Here is a 12,335-nt window from a genome sequence, read left to right on the forward strand (position 1 = left end):
AAAAAATATCCTCAGGTGAGGATTAACGACGACAAAAGGCCAAGACAGTGCTGGCTTCAGGCAGCTAAACACGGGTGCAGTTAAGAGGATGTGGTTGCTCCCTGGTCTGTCTGTCTCTGTCCTCAGTTCTGCTGCCTGTGTTGGTGTCTGTCGCTCTGGGACATATCTCTCCCTGGGACATATAAGGATGTTTGTAATGGTGAACCTAATCCGTTGATAAAAATGACTTCCTTTGTGGTGACCCTCGGCTCTAGTGGCTGGGCTCCTAGTAGCTCTCAGCTCATGCCAGCTCATATTCCAAGGGGAGAGGGAGAGCGACTGTCCAGCAGATTCAACCAGCCCCTGAGTTGAGTCTGTTGGCCTGGCTTGGGGCGCATGCCTAACCCTGATCCCGTCACATGGCCAGGGAGACAGAATACCCGGGTTGGCCAGGGTTAGGTCACGTGCAGGCAGTATTACTTCCACCCCCACCACAGGGATTGAGAGTGGAGGGGAGGTGGTTTCCCGAAGGAAAATTGAGGTGGTGTAACCAGAAGAAAGTGAATAGATGCTGAGCTGACAGACACAACAGATGTCCACTGTCCACGTAGATGCTTTGTGGCCTGCGTGCAATTGGCTCCAGCTTCAGAGCTTCAGTTTCCTCCTCTCCACAGTGGAGCCAGCGATCCTGGAGCATAGCCTGTTTTGCGGCACTCACAATAAGACCCACAGAGAGTATAATAAATGGCAGTGAAAGCAGCTTGAAGCGGGGCCCCGATAATGGCGCATTCATTTATGGCTCATAAGTTGTCCCTCAGTTACGATGTGACCCTTTGGGAGGGGCAGGCACAGTGCCTCGGGTGTGGAGGGACCCCGGGACAGTTGTCCACAGCCTCCTCATTAAAGCACTTGAAGGTATTGCTCTCTGCTGGGCTGACACCGGCAAGGTTAGGTCCCGAGACACTGAGACATTCGCCAGCCCTGGAAACCGAGGCCACCCTCAGCTGCTCGTTTATGCAGCTCGGGCTCTGCACTCACTAAATCAGCCTGTTTAGGAGAATTCCAATGTTCTGGCCTCAGAGGAATACGTGATTTCTGAAATACAGACTTGCCAGGCTCCTTTAGACATAACTGATTCTTGCTGTTTCTTTCCGATTCCATTTCTTTTTCCCCCAGAGAGAAGGAATGATACGGCCTTTGATAGAATTCCGCCCCGTCTGGGGCCAGCATCGGGATGGATACAGATGAGAAGAATAACAATTGTGGCAGAAAGGCTTGGCCTCTGCGTCACATGCGAACTAGACCCTTTGCCTGCTTAACTGGCACCTCCTGGCACCCATCACTCCAGTCAAACCCAACTTTTGGCCATGAACGGTACGAGCTTTTTCAGGCCCACAAACCTCTGCCGTATTGTTCCTTCTGCCTGGAATGCCTGTCCCTTTCTTGTTGCCCAGAAAACATTTCAACTTCAAAATCTTAGTTCAAATGTCTTATTTATTTATTTCACTCAGCCAGTTTTTAGTGAGTGTCCACTGCCCAGGGGCTTGGGATACACAAGTGGTCAAATACCGACAGTTCCTGCCTTCACAGGATTTTCATTCTAGCGCAGGGGACAGCCCGAGTAATGAAAGGCATATGAATAAGGGAACGCAGGTGTTAAGTCAGTGCGGATTGGGAGTGGGTGTGTGTGCACCTCGGGTGAGTTGAGGCAAGCCTTGAAGGAGGTGAGGAATCTGGCTGTTTCCCTGGAAGGAGAGCACTCCAGGCAGACGGATTGGTGACTCAGGGCCCTGAGGTGGGGCCGTGCTGGGTGTAGCGGGTGCTGGGTGTTGAGGGTGCTGGAGTGGGGTGGTGGGAGGTGGCTCAGAGCTGCGAGTGGAGGCCCAGTGTGCAGGGCATGGTGGCTGCGAGGATCCTTGTAGAAGAGCATGATAGGGACCCCCTGGCTGTAGCAGGGAGAGCAGACTGCAGGGGTGAGGGCAGGAGTGGGGGGTGGGAGAGGGGACCTGGCCAGGGTGGTAGGGGCAGGTGGTGAGAGGTGGTCAGATGTGGGATATATGGTCATTTTCACGGGGAGGTGGTGGATTGAATGTGGAGTGGGAGAGTGAGCCAGGCTTCGAAGATGACTCCCAAGGATGGGGGTGAGGGGGGCGGGCTGGCCCTGCCCTCAAGGGGGCCTTCCCAGTTCCCTCATTCGGATCCTTGGCACCACGTTTTATACATTTTATTATAATCATTTGTCTCCTGTTTTTGGTCTCAGATGCCTTTGGTAATCTGATAAAAGTTATGGACTTTCAGAAAAATACCCTTGTGCAGTCAATCGAGTGGGTGTTTCCAGAACTCCCAGCAGGCCATCCCCAATGTTAGGGACGCTGGCCAGTGTGTGTTTGCTTGACTGGGTGCACAACAGCAGGGGGTGCCACTCTTACCTCTCAGGACAGGAAGGGGCCAGAGTCCTGCAGAGCAGCTCTTGACTGGTGGTTGAGTACAGCCTCCTGGCAATTTGGCATCTGAATATACACTGGGTCCGAGCTCTTGTTACACCCTCATTGCATATGTAACAGCCCCACAGTAAGCACTTGATAAATGCTTGCTGCGGGACAGTGGTGATAAATCTGGCCCTTTACAAGGTTCTCACGCCGTTCTGGGCTGCTTTACGTGTTAATGCCTCCACTTTGTAGCCAGAGAAATGCAGTCTCAGTGAAGGGAAGAGTGCCTGCTGGAGGGGCAGTGGCTGGTGTCTGACCAGAGTGGGGTGAGGGTTGGCCCAGTTGGTGCTGAGTCAGCCTCAGCATTGTCGTCACTGAGCTGGATGTGGTGAGCCAGGACCAGCTCCCCAGGCATGTCCCCCCTGCTTTCCCACAGTTCCATCCTCCAGAGTGTCAACATGAGAAACACCCAAACCTGATAGAATATGAGTTTATTTGAGCCAAACTGATGACAATTGCTGGGAAGCAAAACCTCAACGGATTGAGAAAATGCTCCGGAAAATGGCAGTTTCGCACCTTATCTTATACATTACAATCAAAAGAGGTGTAAGTGGGTTACATGAAATTCATTGGTGATAGATTAGGGAGGCGGGAGAAAGCAGGCAGGGGGACCGCTGGGATTGGATAAAAGTAAAATGATCGTTTACATAGGTGGGTACAGGATAGTTAACAGTCAGCAATTGACACGATAACAGTAACAGTGAGGGGAGTTTGTGGTCTCCCCTTCGGTGTCATGGTTGTGTTTTGAGGGGTCTGGAAAGAGGAAATTATTTTGTTATTGCAAAGGCATGCTTATCAGATATATTATCCTAGATGCAAACAGACAGGCTTTGTTAGGGAAAAATACTGCCCTAGAACATGACTACCCATCAAGAACTGCTTTTAGTTAAAAAGTTTTCACTTCAGACCATCCTATGTGGTCACTTCAGGACTCTGAGCTTGTGAGGCTGCCATGCAGGCCTCCCCTGAGCTTGTCAGGTTTAGTATGTGGCCCCTTCTCACCCACAGGGATTTACAATCCGGTTGGGATTATAAGGGAGAACCAGAAAGAAGGGCCCTAAATTACTTCCACTCTGCTCCTGGCTAACCCTTAGAGCCGCCCCGAGTGGTTGCCCTTATTAGTACCCTCTTTTTACACACGAGGAAACTGAGGCTCAGAGAAGGTGAGAAGCAGAGATCAGGGATGACACCCCAAGTCTCCAAATCCCCAGATAATTAGTGAGCAATACATACAGTTAAGTGGTAACAACTTAGCACTCAGTCATACACTGTTCTGTGACCGGAGGATTGCACGGGTGGGATGCCTCTGTTGCTAGTGGGAAGTGGGGTATGTCCCCGCTGGGAGCTGGGAGCTGGGGGTTGGGTTCTTGCAAGGTCTTGAGAAAGAGAATTTTCTAAGACTCACATGGGAGAATGCGATGTGGTAGGAAGGTTTATTTGTGTGAAATTATACCCCTCAGTTTCCGAAGTCCCATGGCCCTTAAACCAGTCCTGGAAAATATGCAGCTGGCGCTTCAGCAAAGCCAGAAGCAAAGCCAGTGTCCAGAGTTTCCGGTCCCTGGTGGAGCTGGGTCCCATGTAGCATCAGGCTAACAAACGTCCACTAGTCCATTATGTGTGGCGTCCACATGGCTGTGCACCATGTGGGCGAATGCAGGGGAGCGTGCCCCCTGCAACAAGAGGGCCAGGAGCACGAGAGGGCCAGGTGCCCCAAAAGCACAAAGAGAGAAAACTCCCTTTGTTCAGGAGTTTAAATATCAAATCTTCCTGGGCTTGCAGTGGCCACGCCTACACGCCTACTCCGGCCAATAACCTGTTCCCAGGTATGACTGACAGACAAGCACCTTCCCACATCACCCAGAAGTTACCGGGCATGTGTCTAAATTGCAGCTTCCCTTTGTTCCTTTCTAGTTATTAATTGATAACCACGTTATTACAATGGTATCAATTCCACATTGTATATAATTATTACTAACTAGAGGCCCAGTGCACGAATTCATGCACGGTTGGGGTCCCTTGGGGTGGCCTGCGGAGATGGGGCCCCAGCTTGTACCCCACCTCGCAGCCCTGCATGGCACCCTGCCTTGGCCTGGTGCCACCCTCTCACCTGCTCCACCATCCTGCCTGCGGGGCTATCAGTCAGGGCTAGGCCCCCCGCCTGGCTCCCTCAGCACCTGGGAGCCAGATGGTGGCCTTGTCCCCCACTGCTGCTGCTGGTCGCTGTCTGCGGGGCCATTGGCAGGACAGTTGGTTCCCTGCTTGCACCCACCTTGGCCTGGTGCCACCTGCTCACCTGCTCCACTATCCCACCATGGTTCCGCTGTTGTCTGGGCCCATTGGGGCTGGCAGCGCCTTCACTGCTGCCCACTGCCAGCGCCGTGTCACCAACGCCCGCCATGTTCTGCACCACCCCTTGGTGGTCAGCGCATGTCATAGCCAGTGGTCGAACTCCTGGTTGAAAGACCACCCAAGGGGACAATTTGCATATTAGCCTTTTATTATATAGGATTGCAGGGTTTCAGAATGAGCTGAAGAGAATGGAGTTGAGAATGTCAGGGGAAGGCTTCATGGAGACTTCCAGAATTTAGCCGGGCCTTGGAGAGGTTTTGGGTGGAGACTGGAGACGGTTGGAGTGGATTTCTGGAAAAAGGAGCAGAATGATTAAGGCATTAGGGAAGGACTGAGTGTGGGTGGGGGTGAGGAGGGGCTAGGGTAGTGCATTTTAAATAATGGACTCTGTAAATGTGAATGTAACCAATGTTCATTGAGAGCTCTCTAGGTGCCAGGTACTGTGCTAAGTTAGCCCTGTCCACTGTGACTGCGTGCAGTCCACATTCTCCCTAGAAGGGGAAGGAAAACCCACCCAGGCAGGTACTGTCATCACCTCCGTGTCACAGATGAGGAAACTAATGGCACTGTTGCAGCTTGGAGCCAGGCTGGACTCCAAAGCCGGCAGTTCTTCCCAGCTCAAGTCCAAAGACATCCTATTAGAGGTGGGCGTATTGTGAATAGTGGGGAGTAAGAAGGACTAATCTAGGGCCTTGTTACTCAAACTGGGAGCCTGTTAGAAAAGCCCCCCTCCCCCCCCCCCCCCCCCCCCACACACACACAGACACACTGAATCAGAGCCCGCATTTCAGCACCATCCCCAGGTGATTGGTGCGCACATTAGCATTTGAGAGGCGCAGGTTGGTAAAAGTTTGGCTGGATTTATGCCTGTGCTCTTCAAGTCTCTGATGACGTCTTCGTTCTGGAGGGTATGAGGTGAAGGCCCAGGGCAGCCCACCACAAGCTGAGATCTCTTTGAAGTCTCATATTTCATCTAAAAATGTCATAGACTGTTTCATCCCATACTGTAATATATCAGCGGTCATTTAAATATTTCAAAATGGTTATGTAAATTGCCTTGGAGGAGGATCCCAGTTCCTGGAAGATGCCTGAAGGGGTTTCCTTGTATCTTAAGTGGGGTAATAATAACTACTTCAAGGGCTGCTGTGAAGATCAAAGGAGAACCATGTATATGGAAATGCTGCATAAACTGTCCCCATCACACACATGTTGTTATTCTGGAGGGAACTGAGCCTCCTCCCAACCCAGTGTCCTTAAGCCTCAGCCCTGGACTAGGAGTGACTCTCTGGGTTCCACAGCCCATTTCTTTGGGATCAGAAAGAGAAGTAAAGACAGGAAGAGAGGCCCAGAAAGGTGAGATGGACAATGACCATCCACATCTGAGGCCAGTGGAGGAAGGGTAGCCAGCGAGGCCCAGGCAGAAGGCTGGGAGGGAAGGAGGCGCATTCAGAACTGCAGAAGCTAGAGGAGAGCTCGGCCAGGAGTGGTCAGCAGTTCCCCAGGGCACAGAGCAGCTGAATGGGATGAGGAAGGAGAGAGCTGTTACATTTGGTTGAGGTTTCAGTCATCCTTGGGTAGGGTTCTGGTAGAATAATGGGGTTAAAGCCACATTTTGACAAGTTAAGAAGAGAACAACAGAGACTTTTTTTTTCTTCCCATGTTAATCATTTGGATTTTCACACAATTGCATTTTTATTACAGATATCTTACTTGCCATTTAAAACTTAATTCCTATAATTTGTGACTAGAACCAAGTTGATACTGTCTTTTTAATCCATTCCTTGGCAAAAAGTTATTTAAGGAACACAGAAAATATCAAATTGTTTATGGTGTGATCCTTTTTTGTTTAAAAGGATATGTGTTTGTGTGTGTATTTATAAATATGTATATATGTATATCATAAACAAAGAAAAACATCTAGAAGAATATATATCAAACTAGAGGCCCGGTGCATGAAATTCATGCATGGGTGCAGTTCCTAGACTTGGCCAGTGATCAAAGCGCAAGCATCTGGTGTGGAAGGACAGGTCCCAGCTGATCTCTGGACCCTGGGCAGCACCTGGGCCCCCGGGCCCCCATGGACCCCCCTCCACCTGAGTCATGGTGCCCGAGTCCCCACGCGGAGATGCAGAGAGTGCACCTGAACGCAGCAGGCCGGGGTGCAGCGGGACCTCTGGGCCGCCCAGCAGCACTGCAGAGAAGCTAGGTGACAGCCTGCTTCTCCTGGTCGGCCTTGCAGACCGGCTTCTGCGCGAACCCACGGGAAGCCCAACCAGCCCCTGTGGTCCCAGCGGCTGTGGCCTGGCTCACCCAGAAGAGGCTGTGTGGATGCAGGGCCGGCTCCTCGCAGGTGCCCAACACCTGAGCGTGGGGGCTTCCTCTGTGCGAGCCCTGGCATCCCAGGGGAGGGTAGCAGAGGGAGTGAGAGCAAGCTCTGCAGACACCCCGCATTCTCAGCGCACCTCTGTTCCTGTTACCCCTGCCCCCAGGTAGCCGGCAAGAGATTGCAACCCCCCACCCAGGGGGCCCTGGGAGGTTGGTCACCGCCACCCACCCCCAGATCCCCATCCCAGCCTGGGGACTCGCACCCACCTTGGCCTGGCGCTGCCCGCTCACCTGCTCCACCATCCCGCCACAGTCCCACTCTTATAGGGGCCCATTGGGCCGGCAGTGCCTCCATTGCCACCAACTGCCAGCGCCACGTCGCTGACGCCCACCATGTTCCGCACCACCCCCTCGTGGTCAGTGCATGTCATAGCAAGTGGTGGAACTCCCTGTCTCCCAGTCAAATGACTGCACGAGGGGACAATTTGCATATTAGGCTTTTATTATATAGGATTATAAGGGAATTTTACTAGTATATTTATATGTCACTAACGTGTAGTATTGTTAATTATACCTATAAAATTATATGGTCAGATTATGATTTTTGACATAATTCTTTGGGCTGCAAATGGCAGAAACTCAGCTGAAACTTGCAAAGCAATAACTAAATTCTTCAGGCATGGGTGGATCCAGGAGCTCAAATGATGTCATTAGAAATCTCCATCTCTCAGATCTGCTGTCCTTATTGACTTCATTCTCAGGCAATTCAGACCTGCATCTCATCAGCTTAGCACTGCAGTGGGAAGAGAGCAGCTTTTCCCTGAGAGTGTCAGCAAAGCCCAGGGCTGTCTTTCAAGGGCCCAACTTGGTCATGTCTCAACCTTACACCAGTGAATCATTGTGGCTGTGGGAAGCACTATGTTGACTGGCTAGGCCAAGGCCCAGGTCATGTGATCCTAGAGGAGAACAAAAGAACTTTCAAGGCCATCCAAGGCAGCCAGTGGACTGAAAGGAGGGGCTGAATGGTTCCCCAAAGGGAATCCAGAGCTCTGTTGTCAAAAGGACAGGTACAGATCCCCACATGTCTGCTCCTAAGGGACCTTCACTCTCTGGGTCACAGCTATTTGTAATAACTGAGTTGTTGCATGCATTTCTCTTGTGGTGGCAAGAGAAAAACGAGACCCCCTCTTAGTCAACTGATTTGGGTTGCATCTGGTTATAACTTTGAGAAAAGTTAACAAGTGGGAGAAAAGAGTGACGCTCAAATCTTGTCCACGACCTTGATTTTGTAGGGCATGGGAGGAATGAACGGTGGTGCTGGGGAATCGGCTTCTCGTTTTCGTAGATCATTAGTTGTGTGTGTTCACAACCCATTGGGACATCGGACAACCTCTGGGGCTCTGGGGCTTCAGAGTGACGCGCCTGGGGAGCCACGCCTGCGTCAAGGTCACCCTCTGCCTCTCCACCTCCTGTGCACTTCGCCGGGCCTCAGCGAATGCTTCCCTGCTTTCCCATATCACACTGCTCTGTTTCTTCATTTCAGGGTTACACTAAGGACATGGTGACAGACTTTGATGAGAAACATGATGAGTATTTAATATTGCTTCAGCAGAGGAACCGGTAAGACAAAGCCGCTCGCCGGCAGCCCTTAATATTAGCCAAATAAGAATCCTATTTAGATTTATCAACAGCACGCAGGCGCTGGTTCACACGAGTGGGATGCAGTCACCCCATTCGGAGACTGGGAGTATTCTCTGCAATGCCAGCTCCTATTTCTCCATTCACTGACTTAATTGCACTTTTGATTGAGCTGTAGCAAACTGTTCGGCGTGTAAGTGCTGCCTCTTGCCTCCCTGTTTCTGTTCTGGGAGATGGTGGGTTTGTAATGAAAAGCTGGGATTTGGCAGGGCCTGTGCATTAGTTACCGCAAGAGCCCAGGCTGTGATCTTTCAGGCTGTGCTGGGCCTGGGAAATCTGAGCCTGTAATCATGCCTCGTTATGTAAAGGTGGAGTCACTGTGCATTTGTGTTTGAAGTTGGTCCCCATGTCACTTAACGTTAAGTCAGTATGAGTTTGGGCTCTGGGGTGCTGGTTCTTGAAAAAGCCGGCAGTCGGTGGGCGCAGTGTTTAGTGACCGCGGTCAAAGCACTGGGGTCTGGTTCAAAAGAGGCGTCGTGTCCTCAGTGCTGCGAAAGTGTGCCGCCTCTGGAAGTTCACCTTCAGTTCACCGCGGTCTGTCGTCAGGCCTGGGGCCTTGCAGGAAGCTGGGTTTGCAAACTCAGATGCTAGCAGGGGCCAGGCAGTGAGCGAAGCCAGCTCCGTGGGGAGAGTGCTCAGCTCAGGCCAGTTGTTTGGGAACACGGGGCAGGGTCCATGGCCTCCACGGTTGCCAGAGAAGCTGGAAATCTGCGCTTGTGGTGTGAAACCTCCTGTGTTTTAAATGTTAGTAATGGATTCAAGTGAAAGTGCAAAACAAATGGAAGAGTGGTGCAGGCCCCTAAAACAGACCTACAGGAGGGGAAGGACTGGGTGCTAATCTGGGCCTTTGTGTTATGGGAATAAGCTTGGGTCTTGCAGGCCAGATGTGCAGGGCTTGTCATCCTGAACGTGGATTCAGCCCTTCTCTGACTGGCTGGACTCCTGGTGCTTGTCACCTGGGGCCCTGGTGGCATGTCTCAGGGGACAGGTTTCTATGTGAAAGAGAGTCCCATGTGTTGTCGGAGTGTAGTGTTCCTGCCCACTGGCCCCTTTACTAAATTCTACTAAGACCCTCTGTATCTATGAAATAGCACCCGCCCACCTATCCAGGTGCTCCCTGGTGAGGCCCTACCTCCTCCAGTGGGAACCTCTAAATAGAAAACTATGGGAACAGCCAGAAATGCCTCCTGCTGGAAGGCACTGTCCTCTCCCAGCTGCTCTGTGGTCGGTCCCCCCTCTCCCCGCAGGTGACCTCCAGCTGGAGCAGTGGAAGGCTGTGCCCAGGAGCCCCGAGTGGGTTTTCTACCTTCATGAATGCCACGGAGCAGATTGCTTCCACTCAGTTTCTGGCAGCCTGGGTGGTGTCCCTGACACCTGGGTGATCGTTTAATTAAATACATGTGCCTTCTCTTGGAGGAGAGTGTCATATGAGCAAATTGCTTCTTGTTAATCGGGGATCGATAAATATATGCTCAAAGAGGTCCCAGCCGATATAAGCGTGTAGGAGAATATCCAGTGGCCAGGTTGCAGCACAAAGGCAATTAAAAAATATTAAAACTGAGTTGCCATAAAATATGGGAGCTGTGTTGTCACCAAGAGGGAGCTGGCTTGATGACAGGAAATTAGAAGGCAGAACTAAAAGAAACACCTAAAAAGAAAAAAGGGGAATGCACCTGAGCGTCATCAATGTTGCTTTAAAGCCACCTTTTCTGGAGTGCCAGTGCGTGCCAGGCGCCTCGCCCTGTCACCTCGCCCCCATCATCATCATTTTGTCTGCACACTACCCACCTGATGAAGCAGATACAGTTGTTGCACCCATTTTACAGACAGGGAAGTGGAGACCAGAGCAGTGTGCAATTAGCCCGAGGCCATACAACCAGGAAGTGGTGCAGCTGGGCTGTACTTTCTTAATGATGTTTTGTTTGACATTGTCATAAATAATCAAGAGGAGAGAAACCTGCCAGGGTAGCCAGGGACTCTAAACTCATTACGAAGTTAGAAATCTGGTTATCTGACTGGCTAGGAAACCAGCCTCTGAGCTTTACACTGTGCCTAGAGGGAGATGAAAACCCAGGCTGCAGTGTGGGTTGCCCTGTGACCTGAGACGGGGGGCAGTAGTCATTGGTGTGAGAGCTCAGGAGAGACCTGCCCGGAACATTGTTCTTTACTCACTCAGTTCACTGCACCTTCTCAGTGCCTCGCCTTACCACGAGCATGAAGAACCGTGTGCTGAGGAAGACACACTGTTAGTGCTTCTTACTGGAAGGTGTAGAAACCCAAGGTGAATGGACTTTAAGCAACAAAGACACTTACTGGCTCATGAAATAAAAAACCCAGGATGATACTCTGGCTTCCGGCATGGTTGGATCCTGGTGCTCAGATCATGTCACTGAGCCCTGGTCAGTGTGACTCGGTTGAATGCCGTACCATGCACCGTAAAGTCACCAGTTTGATTCCTGGTCAGGGCACATGCCAAGGTTGTGGGTTCGATCCCCAGTCAGGGTGGGAAGCAACCGATCAATGTTTCTCTCCGATATCGATGTTTCTCTCTCTCTCCCCCCTCTCCTTTCTTCTCTCTCCCTCTCCCTCTAAAATCAATTTTTAAAAAATTATGTCACTGAAATCAGTCATTGTTCATCTCATAGCTCTGTTTTCCCATGTTGGAGACATCTCAGACAGGTACACCCCTCACGGAGGCCAAGGCCGCCACTGGAAACCCTACATTTATCTCCTACCTTGAGGAAGGGAGAGTACCTCCTTCCTAATAGTTCCACAGAAGTGCTGGTAAGAGCTCCCATTGGTCAGGCTGGGGCCCCAGGTTCATTCCTGAGCTAATCACCCTCTTTGTCTGGTGAGGTGGCGTGGTCTGACTGGCCACTCCTTGGACACCCATTAAGCTGGGGTGGAGCGAGCTCACCCACACCATGTGGAGTAAGGAGTGGTTTAACTAGGAACTACTCCCAGGAAGTAGGGGGTCTATAGGGCTATGGTGGGAAGATGGGGGAGAGGTGCCGGGCAGGCTGGCAGGAAGAACAGGTGTCTACCACACAGCCCTTGCCTGGAGGAACTCCCCAGGCCTCAGCTGGGAGCACCAGGCCACCTACAGTATGCGGGAAGGAGTACCCAGTGACCATGTGCTCCAGGAGAGCACCAGGCCACCTACAGTATGCGGGAAGGAGTACCCAGCGACCATGTGCTCCAGAAGAGGACCAGGCCACCTACAGTATGCGGGAAGGAGCAACGAGCGAGCATGTGCTCCAGGAGAGGACCAGGCCACCTACAGTATGCCAGAAGGAACACCCAGTGACCATGTGCTCCAGGAAAGGACCAGGCCACCTACAGTATGCCGGAAGGAGCACCCAGCGACCATGTGTTCCAGGAGAGGACCAGGCCACCTACAGTATGCCGGAAGGAACACCCAGTGACCATGTGCTCCAGGAGAGGACCAGGCCACCTACAGTATGCCGGAAGGAGCACCCAGCGACCATGTGCTCC

The 12,335-nt window shown here is 51.7% G+C and overlaps 1 protein-coding gene across 5 annotated transcripts in view; it reads left to right on the forward strand.

Annotated features, from left to right (window-relative positions):
- Nucleotides 1-12,335, forward strand: part of KATNIP (katanin interacting protein) — a 207,911-nt gene that overhangs the window by 58,854 nt on the left and 136,722 nt on the right. For all 5 annotated transcript variants that reach the window (XM_070413423.1, XM_070413428.1, XM_070413425.1 and 2 more), the window contains exon 3: nucleotides 8,686-8,762. In XM_070413423.1, coding sequence (XP_070269524.1) covers nucleotides 8,686-8,762 — 77 coding nt within the window. The remainder of the gene's footprint in view (nucleotides 1-8,685; nucleotides 8,763-12,335) is intronic.

The sequence above is a fragment of the Myotis yumanensis genome, unplaced genomic scaffold, assembly GCF_028538775.1.
Source record: "Myotis yumanensis isolate MYYU_CA2020_CCGP unplaced genomic scaffold, mMyoYum1.0.hap1 SCAF_4, whole genome shotgun sequence".
In the NCBI taxonomy this organism is placed as follows: domain Eukaryota; kingdom Metazoa; phylum Chordata; class Mammalia; order Chiroptera; family Vespertilionidae; genus Myotis; species Myotis yumanensis.